At 38.4% G+C, this 17,780-nt stretch overlaps 2 protein-coding genes across 2 annotated transcripts; one reads left to right on the forward strand and one right to left on the reverse strand.

The window, feature by feature from the left end:
* Positions 1–671: 671 nt before the first annotated feature.
* SYN1 (Rad21/Rec8-like family protein) lies at positions 672–5,821 on the reverse strand. The gene is made up of 20 exons (XM_088680809.1): positions 5,623–5,821; positions 5,255–5,323; positions 5,066–5,124; positions 4,931–4,975; positions 4,789–4,808; positions 4,608–4,684; positions 4,331–4,445; positions 3,689–3,767; positions 3,504–3,582; positions 3,312–3,415; positions 3,103–3,188; positions 2,862–3,017; positions 2,463–2,628; positions 2,291–2,373; positions 2,015–2,201; positions 1,839–1,905; positions 1,551–1,681; positions 1,356–1,440; positions 1,142–1,254; positions 672–1,027 (listed from the first exon to the last, which is right to left on the reverse strand). The coding sequence occupies exons 1-20, from the start codon at positions 5,673–5,675 to the stop codon at positions 945–947; spliced, it is 1,857 nt and encodes a 618-aa protein (XP_088536935.1). The 5' UTR covers positions 5,676–5,821; the 3' UTR covers positions 672–944.
* A 2,384-nt stretch (positions 5,822–8,205) lies between these two features.
* LOC137746253 (uncharacterized) lies at positions 8,206–12,186 on the forward strand. Its single transcript, XM_068486329.2, has 2 exons — positions 8,206–8,495; positions 10,473–12,186. Exons 1-2 carry the CDS (start codon positions 8,473–8,475, stop codon positions 11,893–11,895), a joined length of 1,446 nt encoding a protein of 481 aa, XP_068342430.2. The 5' UTR covers positions 8,206–8,472; the 3' UTR covers positions 11,896–12,186.
* The last annotated feature ends 5,594 nt before the right edge of the window (positions 12,187–17,780 follow it).

A 17,780-nucleotide genomic window follows, 5' to 3' on the forward strand; every position in this document is an offset into this window, starting at 1 on the left:
CGGCCACGTCAGCCACATCCCCCCTACCCTCACCGACGACTCTCCCAATTCCTCCACCTCCTCCGCCACTCTCATCGCCACCATCACCGCCTTCTTCTGCTCCGCCTCCATAGACAAGGTAACGATATCACACTATGGCTACCCTAACTTGCTCTTGGTCACCATGCACCCTCTATGAAAATTTAAAACCTCTTTATTAATCTCATTTTTTTAATGGTTGTATAAATGTTGCCTTTGTGTGGAGTCACAATGTGTTTGAAGTTGGAGGTTGAGTAGCACCGCAAATCAATCATTTGAGGACGAGTTCCTTGCGCAACAAGCATAGATATTTTAAGTCGTCCCACAAAATTCAGCTTTTGATGTCTACTTTTGTATTCTTGATTTTCTTTTGGAATCAGTGAATATCGTTCATGGTAAAAAAATGAAGAGTAATTAAGTTTGTCTTTGTATACTAGACAGTATTCTCAGCACACTGATATTGAGATTCAACCACTTGTATTATGACACTTTGTATACTAGATAGTGTTCTCGACACTAAAATTTTCTCTTATAATTTTCCTTTCTCAGATATTGAGATTGAATTAAAAATATTGAAAAAATATGATAACATCTATCCTAACAAAATCTATCATTTGACAAAAAAATTAAAATAAAAACACACACACACACGGAGTAAAACTAACAATTTATTAATTTATAAAGGAGCTCTTGAGAGGAACAGCAACGTCCCCGTTACAAGATTGTTTTAACTGCTAGTAGTAAAATGCTGATAACTACAGAAAAAAGGGTAATTTGATAAGCGCCTAAACGTTAAACAGATGAGCAAATCTCTAATCTCTTCATCTAATTCTAATTGTATAACTATTTCCATGTTGATTAGGTCATAACGTAGGTGGGGATTAACGACCTACAAGTGTAGGACACTAGGTGTGATCTCACCTCGTTCACATTTTCGGCCCTCTCGATATGAGAATCTCCCCGTAAGCGGTCCTCTGTTCGACTCTTATGACATCCCGGGTAGCCAGAACTGCGAAGAGTCATACATTATGATCCCGTCTCAGTTTCAAACTAGGTTAATATGTTAAATGTTACAAATCATAGCAATTAAAAAGGAGCACATAACGTATGGACAGGTAAGTACCACAAGTTTTGTAGAATAGCATAGCTGCTTCTTTCCGGTTCCTTCCTGCAGTTAGGTTGTCCAGGGATTCGACCCGAGGAGCTCCCTCCGTCTCAAAATGTGATTTCAGAACCCTGCAATCATTTAAATACAAGAGGAAAACGCAATCAGGCAACCGAAACTGGAAGTTACTTGTTCACCAAGCAAATGCAGCAGATCTCATAGGCGACCTTACCTTCTGATAGTATCGGTTGTTTTGTCAAGCGGTTGTTCCATGATCGGTTTTTGAGTTTGAGTTGGTCCTGTTTCCACCAAGAGTTCTGCAAAAAGGAGTTACAATGATGATTGAAATCCTACTGAAAGGAAAGAAGTTAACCACCACGGCTTTGGTTGCTGCAACAACAGGAAGGAGTAGTAAGGTATAATATACCTTGATCAAATGCCGGGCCTTGCTCAGGTGACCTCGACAACTCGAAATGTACATCAGGGTGACTCATTTCCAATAGTGGTTCAAGTCTGATGTTGCCCCCGGATGCTGAATGAGGCCTTTTCTTGCCGGATCTGTCCACAGCCAGTACTTCATCACAGGATTTAGGAGAAGCAACAAATCTCTAATTGCATGTGACATCTCATGATAATTGTCCAAAGAGAGAATTCATGAAACATTTCATAGCTTTGAAAATCTTAACATATTGGTTGATAAAAACATTTTACTAACCGTCCTGAATTGCCTTCTGAAGGAATTGCCTGCCCTGATGCTGAGCTCGGGATGGATCTTACGTCATCTGTACATTTGAGTGAAGCAAAGAACTGATTAGAATATCACTGAATATGTTTGAAATGCTTTAACCAAAGATCCAAGGTATGAAATGTATTAAACAAATTTAACTGTACCAGAATTTCCAGGCGTGACCATTGGATTAGTATCATTTCCTGCTAAGCCAATGTTCTTAAGGTTAGCTGTCAGTCCATCCATGAATACACTTGCTGGGTCATTCTTGCCTTTTGTCACACCAGAACTTGGCCTTTGCTTATCTATGGAAGACTGGGAGCCAACTCCACTATGAAAATCTTGAAAAGGCTTCACATTTTAACACATTGTAACTTGTCAGACATGAGCTTAATCGTCTTTTTGGAAATGAACAACTAATAGAAGGTGGATTGGCTTACATATCCCATCGGACCATCAAAGTTTTGTCTCTCAGGCGGTATTGGTGACGATGGTCCTGGGGGCAGGGGTGAAGAGGTTCGTCCTGCAGACACAGCAATAATTAGGTGCTATTTCTTCTTTTTCAATTATTATACATGAGGAAGTTCTCAAAACGAAATAACAAGTACTGACCAGCAGGAGACTCATGGGGAGTTGGGACACTTTTCATCCACATGTCAAGGAGAGGACGTGGATAATATACGTTTTTACTTCCAGTTGTAAATAAATCTTCCATTAGTACTTTAGGTGGCAGGTCCATGAGGTTAGCTATCTTCATAGTTGCCATTACATCTTTGCGCTGTAAACATACATAGTATAAAACATTTGCAGTTATAGTTCGTACTTGGTAACATAGAATCCAACAGTTTTTTCAACAATTTTGAAATAAAATTTATGCTGCGTTAATGACAATCGAAAAGTAACCCATCCTAGTCCCTTCAACTTGAAGTTAGTATGTACGCATGTAGTCTCACCTGCCTTAAATAGATTTGGCTTAAATTGATGGATACACCTTAGAGATCAGGGACAAACCTTCCGTTTTCTTGCATCTCGTGATAGATCTGAAGGATCTTGGAGCCAAGATTGGTATACATGACCAGGAATGATTGTTTGTTCAAAATCCATTCCGGATGCTTGCTTTCTTGTTTTCCTTTTTCTAGTCCCCTGTCTCTCTTGAACCAGCTTCATCTACAATCCAAGATTGATTAGTTTGCAGTTAATTTTTCCAACTTTAGAAGATGTGTTATATGAAAACATGATATTTACTTGCTACCTGTCTAAATTCCTTGCTTTCATCTGGCTGATTGGCCTGGTGATCCGGATGTTGATCATCTTGGATTGTATCAGCTGCAGGAGGCCCTGAGATCAGGAAGAATTTCATGCTTGCAATTGTGTAAATTAAAGTGGACTTGTATCCTACTTCCAAATTCATCTAAATTTAGAAATTTAGAAATTATTTCATAGGTAAGGGGATGATCTGACCTTCCTGACATTCATCGCGAGGAGGCGAAGGGGGTATGTGAATGTGTGTGTGCTCTCCTGACGTGAAGTTAAACTGTGTCTCTTCATCCCCTTCGATCTCAAATCTTCCATCCACATAGAAAACACATAAGACCATGATTACAACTTTAAAAACATGGGGTTTTCATGTAGGAGGTTTGAAACACGTCTCACCTCTCCAAGCGATTGTACATAAAATGATCAGCTTGAAATGGATCAAAGCGTTCAGGTAAGGTGATATTCTCTACATCAGCTGAATGAGAGTAACTTGTGTTAGCAGATAAGCAAGCTTTGGACATGTGGACAAAAGACTCAAACCTTAAAATTACGAAGAAATCAGATTAGAAGAATGATACAACCTTGGTAGAGTTGCGGAGCTGGATCTTCCTCCCCTGCTGCGTTGTTGTTAACATATTGTTCATCGACACTATCAAGCCGCTGCAAAGAGAGACAAGAGCTCAACGAGGCAATGCAGCGGGTTCAATCAATTCAGAATGTTTTGTATGCAGTTCCTACATAGGCATCTTCCTATCATACACAAAAACTATAAGGCATAATACAACAGTGGAAAAGAACACAATTCGTCCTTTCTACTGTAACACGAGCCTTGGCACATCGCCATAGAAACAAAAAGTTTAAATTTAAATCAGTGTCATAACTGGTAGTATAGCTTTCCTCAAACGGAAACTATGGCTCATTTGGAAAACACTTTTAAATGACTGAGTGTTTTTAGAGAAAATATTTTTAAGTTTCGTAAATTCATAAAACACAAGCAATAAAAATAGTTCAATAATCAGGACACATAAACTTGACCCATCATTTAAATCTTCTACTCACAAACCCTATTCAGGTAATTCTTCAAACACCTTTCATACACTATCAAGTGACAGGCACACAGACAGTTTCCCCTGATTGACAAAAATACCCTCAATGGACCATCCATGAGAGTCTGAAATGTAGGTAAATGTTGTGCAAAAACCCGGAGAGGTTCGACATTTTACCATAGCAAAATAGGAGGTTTGCTGAAACTGCATGGAGGCGCTGCGGCCGTGGGAAAAATTAAGCATTCCTTCAATTTCTGTGTCCTCATTCTCAGGCAGCGTAATAGCTTCCTTTCTGCAGAAAAAAAAAGAGACGACAAAAACCCACATGTCAAATGACAATCCTGCCCCTCCACTACAATTGTCACCCTAAACTACCCCGCTGTTTCTAAAATGCGCCGGTTCTGAAACTTATGGTAACTTGGAGAAGAAGAAGAAGCAGCGGGGAGGGACCCACCTGGCCTGAGATCTTCCTTTGGGGAGGACGGTGGGGTCCCCAACAGGTTTCGTCTTCCATGCTTCGTTTAATTCGACCTACAACAGCACACTCGGATATGAAAAATAAAATAAAAATCAATTAAACAAACAGAGAAAAATCGGAAATTAAAATAATTAAGAAATTCGAAGAAAAATAGTACCAGTAGACGAGTCGCATCCTCTGTACGGAAACGAGAGCAACACACAGAAACAGAATAAGTCAGAAAACATTTGTTTGAAAATTTTGAAATCAAAATTGTCCGAAATTCGAAGCGAAAAAAGAATGAAGGATAGGAACGTCACCGTATAGGAGCTTCACTTTTCGTTCGTAGACGATGACGACTCCACCTGGAAACGCAAACGAAATGAAATGGTAACAGGGGGGGGGGGGAGAGAGAGAGAGAGAGAGAGAGAGAGAGAGAGGGAGAGTTTGGTTACCCATGAGAATCCCGGAGAGACGAAGAGCCATGGGAACCGAAGGGTTCAAAATCTCTTCGCTGCAAAATTAAAAAAAATGCAAAAAATCATGTTCCATCGATTTAGCTGCACAAAAAACCAGTGGAAATTATCGGCGAAACGCTGAAAATTTGAAGAAGTAAAAAGGAAGAGAAAGAAGTAAGGAATTACCAGATCTTGATGAGATCGAGCTTATCGAGCTTCCTGCGGTTGATTTTGGCGTGCATTGTAGCAGCCCTCCTTCGCGAGTTCACCATTTGCAAAGAAAAAATCGTTTAAAATTCGAGTTTCCAAGAGAAAAATGGCATGAAAAATCATAATTCTAAAGAAAAATAAAAACAAAATAGATATTAAAACTCGAAAATCCAGCGAAAACGTCAGTTTCCAGGCGAAACTGCATGAAATTACGATGAAAATGCAACAGTGAAGTATACGGAAAAAAAGAAAAAAAAAGCAGAGCAATACATGTGAAAAATAGATTCAACGAAAAATCGTGTAAAAAAAGTGAGAGAAATCGGAGAATCTGAGTGAGGTTTTACCAGATTTGACCCAGAGGAGCTTTCCTAGCTAGAAGCTGGTGCGAGTAGAACATTCTGTCGACGGTGAGAGTACGACGGCAAAAGAGAGAGGGATGGAGTCGAAGAGAGAGAGAGGAGAGAGAAAGTAGAGAGAGAGAGAGCGAGAGAGAGAGAGAGGGAGCTGAGAAGGAAGGAGGTAAATGGTAATGGCGGAGAGTGAGTGTGTGACTTGTGTGTGGGTGTTTGGCTCTCTGCAAATATTAACGGATTTTAAGCGCGCGAGAACAAAGGGCGGCTTTTGCAGGAGGGACGTCGAATGCGTGTGATGTGTACGTGATTAAATGACGTTGGATGCAGGGAAGCTTTGTGCTACAAGCTTTGAGAGTCTGACAGATGGACGGTATGTGCTGCGAGGGAGATTATTAACGGCTGAGATTGGAGGTTGAAGCTAAGATTTTAAACTCGGTTGGGTGAAATGTAAATATGTGATGTGTGCGCATACAGAACTAGCTCCATAGCCACGTGGCTAATCAGGATTTTATCTGCCCAGTTCATTAATTTTGCATTGTACAGACTCGGGCTTGGACATGATCTCAAAAGCCCAATATGAGCCATGACCCATGAAGATAAGCCACAGGCCGGACACGAGTCAGGCCATGGACCTAAGGAAATGGAGCTACAAGCCTACAACCCATCAATTATCCAAGCTCGAGAATTTGAATCTATGGCAACTAAATAAGAGGAACTAAATTCTTTTCTGTAAGCCTATTAATATTACGGTTTAGTGGTTTATCTTCATTTGTAAGTAAGAGATCTTAGGTTTGATTCTCGTCAAATGCGAATTTGAACTACATTATTGCTAACTTAATGTGAGGCTAAGCACAACCCCTCCCCTTAATGTAAATAACCTCGCTTGTTCAAAAAAATTCTTTTCTAGGGTAATAATGATACCCTAGCATCAATGGTTATGGTTTCCAATGACAATTTGATGGATATTTAATTTTATTAGATGAATTCTTATTCACTACGAGAATTGAATGCCTTATGTTTATGGTACTTGAATGATCATCTTAGGGCTTTGCATATAGTAATTTTAAGACAAATTTGAGGCATTACTACAATATAATACGAATTAACTTCTTGTGAATTACATAGTTGCGGTAACAAAATTTACAGTTTGCATGATTCTCTCATTCTCTTTTATGTAATGAGTTTTACATGTTAAATTTATGATATGATCGGATAGACTGTATGTTAGGACATATGACACTTAAGGAGAATTATGGTCTATAGTGCCTTAACCGAACTTAAATACAAAAATTGTTATCTAAGAGATGAAATTACTATTAAATGCATTGAAACCTAAACCCGTTTGTTTGCGGTTAATTACAAATCCCTAGACCTTCATCCCTTGCCTTAAAACCCTATGTTTTCTTCTCTTTAATCTCAGTTTTAATTTTCTATTATGTTTTTATTTCCTTATAAAATCATCACAACAAATTCTTCACAAGTTTCATTGAATTGTTAAGTCGAGGTCTAGTTTATTGTTTGCGTTTCATATTTTTGGAGTTTTGTGTTTTTAAAATAATTAAGTTTAGTTTATCAAATTGGAGATTGAATTAGAATTTTCGTGGAAATGATACTTGGACTTGCCAAACATTATACTATGACTATGTTGTTCATAGGGATGGGCAAAATATTCACGGGTATGGAGAACCGCGATTATTCGTCCATTTAAAACTCATAAAAAAAAATAAACGGTTATGGATATAATCATTTACCATTGAAATTTAAATATGTGGTTATGGGTATTACTCACAGTTACAAACGGGTATCCATTTAACCATTTATTTTAAGGTAAAATGCGGTTTGACCCCCTAAACTATTACCTCAATTGAAATTGGAATGGTATGAAGACTTAAAAGATTGAAATACGGAAATGCATGTTAAATGTACCTATAAACTTGTGCACTTGCAAGTTTACACTAATCCTCGAGGCTTTATGGCTTAAAAGAGGCATTCTCTGACACACATACTTATGTACACATTCAATAACGCATTTGGACAAAGAATCACTAGATTGATCTGGACGGTTAATAGAAAGAGCGATGGTTAAGTTACAACCGATGGTATTATGAATTTTATACAATTGGCTAGATGATTTCAAAATATTTCATTCCCTTGTATTTACTGTGAATCAAATTTAGTGTTGGTTAGTCTTCTTATGGTAGTTTGTCTCAGCTTGGTTTTGGAACTTTTGTAGCTTACTTGTAGCGTTACTTACCCCTCCAAAGGTAGACTCTTCTTGTTGACGCGCGTTCAGCTCGATTTTGGAATTTTTATATCTTTACTTGTCCGAAGGGCTTGCTTTTATTTGTAATTTTGGAACATGACCCAAATTGTTTCTCAACTTGAAGAAACATTCAAACCAAAATTAAGCGTCTGTTTAATTTTAAATGCAAAAGCCTTCCGGGGCAAGAAACCGAAATGACAAAACAGAGGACGGCTCTTACGTGGCGAAACAGGGGCCACTAATCATCGCATGAGCTGTCCATGTCATTAATCCTTTTCGGGAGTATCTCGCAGTGCCATCGTCCCCAAGTCAGACACGGACGCCATTGCTTTGTTGTTATCTGCCCCCACCACAGCCGAAAACAGAGAAAACCCCGGCTCCTCGAAAGCGCCTCGAAACCTTGCTCAAGGGGCAAAAGCCTGTTTACACTTAAACCCTAGATAAACCCTTTTCAGATTTTCAGCTAATTAGAACGCAAAGGTCTTTGTTTTTGTTCTGCATGTTGGACGCCCTGAAGGGAGTTCAGAAACGGACCCAGATAGAAAGGAAGAAGAAAGCAGGCAGATTTCTGAACTCGCATGGCGTCCGAGGCTTCCGACGGGTGAGTTCTTGAGTTTTTGTTGTGATTTTTCATCTGGGGTTTTCTGCATGATTGATTTCCGGAATCCAAGTTTGGAGGTTTTTCAAGTTTGGGATGGGACTGCTTCTGAAATTCCTTCTGTTTTCGGGAGAAGTGCTGCTAGTAAGATGCTTATCTAGGAAGCACTTCACGTTTAATAAAAATTTGAGTGCTTTAGATTTGGCCCTTACAATTCATGATTCCTAGATAAAAATCCTTTATATATAAACGTCCAATAAAAGTTCAAATTTAAATCTGCAATCATATCAGAACACTATTGACCTACTAATACAATTTATTTACACCAATGTCATTTTCCCAAATCCCTAAATTTATTCCAAATTAAAAATTGTAGAAAAAGTGAAATAAAATATATAAATTGTTGTATTGCAGTAATTGTGTCCATATCACACCAAAAATTTACCTTTTTGTGATATATATATTTTTCATTAATTGGGAAGTAAATTAATTTGTTCCAATTATTAAAAAAAAAATTATACTAAATCCGTATTATATATTTTGAATCAAATAACACTTCTCTAACTTGTAGGTAAATTATTTTTCATGTATTGTTACATATATTAGGCACGTTTTAATGTTGTATAAACATAGCTATGACATAAATATTTTTCAATATAATACATCAAATTATATTTCTTCTTGTTATGGGTAAATTATTCTCCATGTATTAGTGAAAAAAAGATATTATATTACACACGGGGTATAGTTTTTTGTAGGTAAATTATTGGAAATAATTTGTAGGTAGGTAAATTAATTTGTTCCAATTATATATATATATATATATATATATATATATAGACACACACTACACCTAGATTATATATATATATTTATTTTTTTTTTTATTTTTTTTTTTTGAGAAAACCTAGATTATATATTTTGAATTAAATAACATTTTTGTATACATGGTAGGTAAATTATTTTTCATGAATTATTACATATATTAGCCTACTAGGGACTTTTTTTTTTGGTAAAAATATATAAAGTAATATGTATATGATTGTTTGTAGGTAAAAGATAAAATCAAAAGCATGATCCAATTCCTAATTTTATGCAATATTTGTTGTTGGTATACAATATTTTGCATCATTGGAAATGAACATTTCAAATAGTAGGTAGGTAAATTAATATGGTTTGATTATATAAATACACACACACACACACACACACACACACACACACATATATATATATATATATATATATATATATATTTATACACATTTTGAATCAAATAACATTTTTTTACATGGTAGGTAAATTACTTTTTTTTTTATTTTATGTATTATTACATATATTAGGGTTTTTTTTTTTTGGTAAAAAAAAAAAAATATATATATATATATATATATATATAAACTCATAATGCCAGATACATAGAATTAAGCCAACAATTCTCATATTTGATATTAATATGCAATGAATTTTTTTAACATTAATGTCTTATTTTTCTTTTTGAAAAATCATTAACTCCCTCCTTACAATTTGCATAGAATTAATTGTGCACATCAAATATGCAATAAGGGTATTTTAGGCATTTAAAAATGTAAAATGTGTAAAGTAATATGTAATTAATGAATTCACTTAGGTGGATCCTAGTCACTGGGTTCTTTTTGAGTAAAAAAATTATGTCAGGTTTTATATGGAAAAAAATTAAATTTGAAGGATTAAAGTCATATTTTCAGTAAAAATTTCAATGTCATTCTAACCAAAGAAGTTTTAGCAAATGTTCTTAAGTTAACCGAAGCACTTGGATTTTTATAATAAAACTTGCAAAGTGTTTGTAATGAAAGCACTTTTAGCAAAAGCGCTTATAAGCATAAGTGTTTTCTACAACAGCAATATCCCAAACCCGAACGAGAGGGGCATGGAAGTTAATTTGTTCGTGTTGATTGTTTAAAAGCTGAAACTAACTTTGGATTTGGTTCAACTTTTCAGGGATAGGAAATTGCGGAAGAGGCGCTATGGGTGCGATTCGATAGAGGACGCTCTGGCTAGGTGGAAGAACTACAATGAGAGGCTTGATTTTGAAAAAGATGGAGGGACGAAGACTCGGAGGGTTCCGGCGAAGGGCTCCACAAAAGGGTGTATGAGAGGGAAAGGAGGGCCCGAGAACTCCAGTTGTGTCTACAGGGGTGTTAGGCAGAGGACTTGGGGAAAATGGGTGGCAGAAATCCGAGAACCGATTCACGCTACAGGCGGCGCTGTACCGAAGAAGAAGAATAACCGTCTTTGGCTTGGGACTTTCCCTACAGCCTGGGAAGCTGCACTTGCTTATGATAAAGCTGCTAGGTCAATGTATGGCGCTTTGGCCCGGCTCAACTTCGCAAAAAACACTATGGATTTGAAGGACTACTGCTCTAGTTTTGTGTCACCTACAATGACTAAAACATCATCACACGAGTCATCGCCAACGTATAATAGTGCGGATCAGGCAGAGGAAAGATCGGGTTTCTTTGAGAACTGTCTGCCCAGAGAGCCGAAGCAGGAAATGGTTTGTGCTGAGGGATTGGTGACTGAGGAATTAGAGCTTTCCAATGCTACCTTAAGAGAACCAAAAGCTGTGAAACGCGAATACAAAACCGAACGCGAGCTTGTTAAGAACGGTGTTGTTTTTCAGACGGGGAGCTATGGAAGCTTCGATCATAGGGGCGATTACTTGCGAAATGAGCTCCCAGCTGTAAATTTTGATAGTGTATTTGATGGGAAGACTCGTAACGATGTGGATTCTTTGGAGATACTTTTGAGGTCCAATTATGCTCACTTAACTGAGCTTGGAGAAGGGGAATGCAATCAAAGAAACGGTTGCAACCCTTCAAATGGTGTCAAATTTGAGACACCGGCAATGAGGGAAGCAGTGGTGAAAGAGTTCCCGGTGATTATGGAATCTGGAAGCCACAATGGCTTAGATGATAAGTACAACAATATGCATAACGAGCAGAAAAATGTTCCATCTGATGATGCTGGAATGAAGGGATCGATAACTGGTCAACAATTGCTGGGAGGTTTAGCAGAAACTACGAAATTAAATGGCCATAATCGCGATGGCTTCATACATACTTATGCTTGCTTAGATGATTTAGATGTGTCGTACAATCCAGGATATGGCATCAATGCATCGAATGACATCGGAATGCAGAGGGAGCTCGACAATAGACTCGAGTACATGCATAACTGGTCTGCAGAAAAAACCTATGGCATTGATGCTGCTCAAGAACAACAATGGGAGAGGATGCATTGTCGCCCTATACAATTTCAGACACAACCACAAGTCGACATACCTGGAAGCTCGAATCATACGCAGGACGGATATTTAGACGTGGATTTCGGGCTGCATTATTCATGGTTCCCTTACTCTTAGTTGTGTTTTTTATTTGATTAGGAATTCTATTGAAATTTTCTTGAATGGAAGTAGGAAGATTAGCTGTATGTTTTTTGTTAAGAAATGCATTTTATTCCTTTTGTTTTTAATTTCAGTTTATTAAATAAAGGGGTTTGTCCCTTGGTGAGTTGGTTATGTAACGGAATGCTGAGTTGGCATTTTTGAGCGGAAAGGCTACTTAAATGGAGCAATGGCCTCATTGCTCCTCGAACGGTTATTTGAGTTTTACTAATTAAAAATTCACACGAGCTTCTTGCTCGTCTTCTGCCTCTCCCATTCCATATCTCCATAGCTACACTGTCCAGGTTTTGCAGGTTCTTAACATTGGTATCCCCCGATTTCGATCCTGGATCCCTTTTTGTATGCCCCGCTACAATCCAAACACTCGATTATCTCAAATGGACGCTCGAGTTGCTGCTTTGGAACCTTCTGTTGTTGCACTCTCTGACTCCATCGATTCAAAAATAGTGATGTTCTTCGAACAATTCCGTCGGGAGCAAGCGTGTGCTCGTGGGAGCGGAGGTTCTGTTGTGCTAGGATAACACCAAATCAATTTTGGAACCAACTCAAGCTAACCCACAGGAAATATATCAAATAAAATGCAAGAACAAAATATAAAAGACACCAAGATTTTAACGAGGTTCCTCAACAGTCAGTGTAACTGGAGTACGTCCTCGGAGCAGTAGGAGCTCACCCAATAATCCACTATCAACCAAATGGGAGTTTACAAAGTGTTGGCAATCTCACAGCCCAAATAACCCAATACACCCAAAAGCTCTCACACACCAAAGAAACAAATAGAGAAAGAAATATAATGAATAATTTCTTCTCTAACCAAAGAGAGGAGCACTTTCTTCTTCTCTTCAAAGAGGGGCTGCGGCACCTCTATTTCTTCTTCTCTGTTTTTCTGGTGCACTCCTCTCTCCTCTCTGCCCTCTCTCTAAAAGTACAAGCTCTTATCAAGTTGCAAAAGAAGAAGCCGAATAAAAAACAATTCCAAACCAAAACTCACGGGTTTTGGAGACAACCAAAATATTTTTTCTTTTTACTTTTCCCCAAAACAAGGAAGGTGTTTCCCACCTTCTTTTGTTTATAATTTTTATAGCCAAAGTAGTTTGGATTGTTGTGTAGCCGAAAGCAATGCAAGTTGGCCACTATCCAACAATCTCCACCTTGGCCAAATTCCGAAAAACGCCATGACAAGCCAACCAACACAATTGATACACAACATTCCCAATCACTAGCAAGAGAACAACTAATGTCGAGCCAAATGCTCCAAAACTCCTACTGCTCAACGCCTTCTTTAAATAGGCAAAATGCGAGCCAAGTTCAAGCAATGAACAAACTTGGCTACACCAACAACCTTAGTCAACATATCAGCGGGGTTGTCTTTAGTTGGAATCTTCTGGAGAATGATTTCTCCTTCACCAACAACTTCACGAACAAAGTGATAACGCACATCTATGTGCTTGGTCCTCGCATGATGAACCTGATACTTAGCCAAATAAATGGCACTCTGACTATCACAATGCACCTCCACCTGCTTCTGATCAACCCCCAAATCTCTAATCAGCCCATGTATCCAAATGGCCTCCTTTATAGCTTCAGCAACTGCCATATATTCAGCCTCTGTAGTAGACAAAGCAACAGACGACTGCAAAATGGACCTCCAACAAACTGGCCCTTTAGCCATAGTAAACACATAGCCTGTAGTAGACTTCCTTCCATCTAGATCACCTGCATAATCTGAATCAACATAACCAATAGCAAAATGACCAATACCAGAGTCATCCCTCTCAAAGCATAAACCAACATCTCGAGTACCATGGAGATACCTCAATATCCACTTAGCTGCATTCCAATGCTCTTTACCAGGATTATGCATATATCGACTCACCATGCCAACTGCATGAGCAATATCCGGTCTAGAGCATACCATTGCATACATCAAACTACCAACCAAATTTGCATATGGTATATTTTTCATTTGTAGCTTCTCTTGATCAGTTTTAGGACATTGTAGAGAACTCAATTTAAAATGAGGAGCCAAAGGGGTACTAACCGGTTTAGTTGGATCATGAACTTCAAACTTCCGAATCAACTTCTCAAGGTATTGTCTTTGATTCAAACAAACCAAACCCTTCTCTCTGTCTCTAGTGATCTCCATGCCAAGGATCTTCTTTGCTTCACCAAGATCCTTCATCTCGAACTCATTCTTCATTTGCTTCTTCAATTTCTCAATCTCTTCGACATTCTTTGAGGCAATCAACATATCATCAACATATATCAATAAATAAATGAAAGACCCATCTTGCAACTTCTTGAAGTACACACAATGATCATATTGACTTCTAGAATAATTTTGGCCTCTCATAAATTTATCAAACCTCAAATACCATTGTCTTGGAGATTGCTTCAAGCCATAAAGTGATTTCTTCAACTTGCAAAACAAATTCTCTTTCCCTTTCACTTTATACCCATCCGGTTGACACATATAGATCTCTTCATTCAAATCACCATGTAGGAAAGCCGTCTTCACATCGAGTTGCACAAGTTCAAGATCATATTGTGCAACAAGAGCTAACATAATGCGAATTGAGGAGTGCTTCACAACTGGAGAAAAGATTTCATTGTAGTCAATGCCCTCCTTTTGTGCATACCCTTTAGCAACTAATCTTGCTTTGAATCTGACATTGCTTTTCTCAGCAACATCTTCCTTCTTGGCATACACCCATTTGCAACCAATTGCTTTCTTACCCTTAGGCAATTTAGCTAACTCCCAAGTCTTGTTTTTCATGAGAGAATTCATCTCGTCGCCCATGGCATTGCACCACTTCTCCTTTTCTTCACTCTCAATGGCTTCCTCAAAATTGGATGGAATCTCATCAGTGATAATAGGAAGAGCAAAAGCAACATAGTCACTATACCGAGCTGGCTTGGTAATTTGTCTTTTTCCTCTGTTCTTGGCAATAGACTCTTGAGGTGAAACTTGCTCTTCAACTTGAATAGAATCTTCAAGTTCAACTTCTTCAACATCTTCATGGTCTCCCACTTCTTCACTTGTAGTGGCTTCGACATCAGCGAAAATAGGATTTGAAGTACTAGAGGCAACTTTCTCAAGCTCCACCTGTTGGACATCTTTCACATTCTTCTCAGAGTCTCTAAACATATTTTCTTCATCAAATGTCACATCTCTGCTGATTACAAGTTTTTTCATCTCTGGGCACCACAACCTGTAACCTTTGACACCACTACTAAAACCAAGAAAGATAGCCTTTTTGGCTCTAGGATCAAGTTTATTTTCAGTTACATGAAAATAAGCAGGTGAACCAAAAATACAAATATAGTCATAATCAGAAGAGGGTTTTCCAAACCATACCTCCATTGGTGTCTTACCCTGAACAGCAGCTGAGGGTAACCGGTTGATGATGTGACATGCATAAGTAACTGCCTCTGCCCAAAATGACTTGCTCAAACCCGACTGAGATAACATGCATCTAACCTTCTCAAGCAAGGTTCGATTCAATCTTTCTGCAACTCCATTTTGTTGTGGAGTTCCCTTGACACTGAAATGTCTTACAATCCCTTCTTCTTTGCAAACTTTAAAGAAAGGGTCGGATGTGTATTCACCACCATTATCCGATCTCAAAATCTTAATCTTTCTCCCAGTCTGGTTCTCAACCATTTTCTTCCAACCCAAGAAAATGCTCAACACCTCACTCTTGTGCTTCATAGTGTAGACCCAAGACCTTCTTGAATAATCATCAACAAAGGTCACGAACCAATGTCTACCACTCAAAGAGGGAGTCTTTGTAGGACCCCAAACATCCGAATGCACATAATCAAGAATGCCCTTTGTCTGATGTACAACAGTACCAAACTTCACTCTAGTTTGCTTCCCCAAGACACAATGCTCACAGAAATCAAGCTTACAAGTCGTGGCACCTTTTAGAAGACCTTGTTTCACAAACCCTTGTAGAGCTTTCTCACCAGCATGGCCTAATCTCATATGCCACAATCTAGTAGTATCAGAATCGGATGTGCCCATATTTTCTGAGACTACAGATGCTTCACCTGTCACAGTGCTTCCTTGCAATAAATACAAATGGCCACATCGAGGAGCTTTCATCACAACAAGTGCACCATAAGTCACCTTCAATGTCTGCCCATCTGAATGAAACCTGAAGCCCTTGGCTTCCAAAGTTCCTAAAGAAATAAGATTTTTCTTCAAATTCGGTACATACCGAACACCTGTCAACTCTTTAACCATGCCATCATGCAACTTCAAACGAACTGTACCAATCTCTTTTGTTGTGCAAGGATTGTCATCTCCCATGAACACAACACCGCCATCAAACTCTTTCAAGCTTGAAAACCAATCCTTGTGAGGAGTCATATGATGAGTACAACCCGTATCCAAAACCCACTTAGTAGCACAATCAAATGATGAGGAAGTGGTTAAAGCAAAATCAGAAAAATCTGTTTCAACCTCAGCAACATTAGCTTCAGAACTTTCTTTGCCTTTGGTCTTCAATCTAGGACAATCTTTCTTCCAATGGCCCTTATTACGACAAAAGGCACATTCATCCCTTTCCAAAGGTTTTCTACCTTTAGAGTTTCCTCTAGGTCGAGACTGTGATTTTTTCCTGCTAGAAGAGGATCTCCTCTCCGATGATCTACCTCTAACAAATAAAGCTTCAGAGGTACTATCATGATTTTTATCTCTATGCCTCATTTCATAATTCATCAAGGCATTTGACACATCTTCAAATTTCACAGTTTCTTTACCATGCATAATAGTGGTAACAAAATGCTCATAAGAGTCCGGCAAGGAATTCAACAATATTAAGGCCTTATCTTCATCCTTAATATCCTCATCTAAATTTAACAAGTCGGCAATCAACTTATTAAAAGCATCAAGGTGTCTAATCATTTTTGTACCTTCTTTGTATTGGAAGCGGTAGAGCTTTTTCTTCAAGTGTAGCCGGTTCTCTGCACTCTTCGTCATATACTTGTCTTCCAATTTTTGCCACAACACACTTGCCAATGTCTCCCGCATCACAAAATACTTCTGAGTTTTTGCAAGGCACAATCGAATTGAAGAGCAAGCCCACAAATTTAATTTCTCCCATTCCGGCTTCGACATAGCTTCCGGCTTCTCTCCCAAAGCGGCAAGTAGATCTTGTTGAGCCAACACATCTTTGACCTCACATTGCCACATCCCAAAGTTGTTTGTGCCATCAAACTTTTCAACTTCGAACTTTGCATTTTGCACCGTAGTTCTTGCAAATCCGGAGCTGCTTCCAAAAGGATTCTCATCTTGCCCGTCTGACATCTTTGGCAACTAGACAGTACCCAAGAGCAACCAGTGCTCTGATACCAATTGTTATGCTAGGATAACACCAAATCAATTTTGGAACCAACTCAAGCTAACCCACAGGAAATATATCAAATAAAATGCAAGAACAAAATATAAAAGACACCAAGATTTTAACGAGGTTCCTCAACAGTCAGTGTAACTGGAGTACGTCCTCGGAGCAGTAGGAGCTCACCCAATAATCCACTATCAACCAAATGGGAGTTTACAAAGTGTTGGCAATCTCACAGCCCAAATAACCCAATACACCCAAAAGCTCTCACACACCAAAGAAACAAATAGAGAAAGAAATATAATGAATAATTTCTTCTCTAACCAAAGAGAGGAGCACTTTCTTCTTCTCTTCAAAGAGGGGCTGCGGCACCTCTATTTCTTCTTCTCTGTTTTTCTGGTGCACTCCTCTCTCCTCTCTGCCCTCTCTCTAAAAGTACAAGCTCTTATCAAGTTGCAAAAGAAGAAGCCGAATAAAAAACAATTCCAAACCAAA

Source organism: Pyrus communis, chromosome 12, assembly GCF_041283825.1.
Source record: "Pyrus communis isolate YQ-2024b chromosome 12, ASM4128382v1, whole genome shotgun sequence".
In the NCBI taxonomy this organism is placed as follows: Eukaryota; Viridiplantae; Streptophyta; class Magnoliopsida; order Rosales; family Rosaceae; genus Pyrus; species Pyrus communis.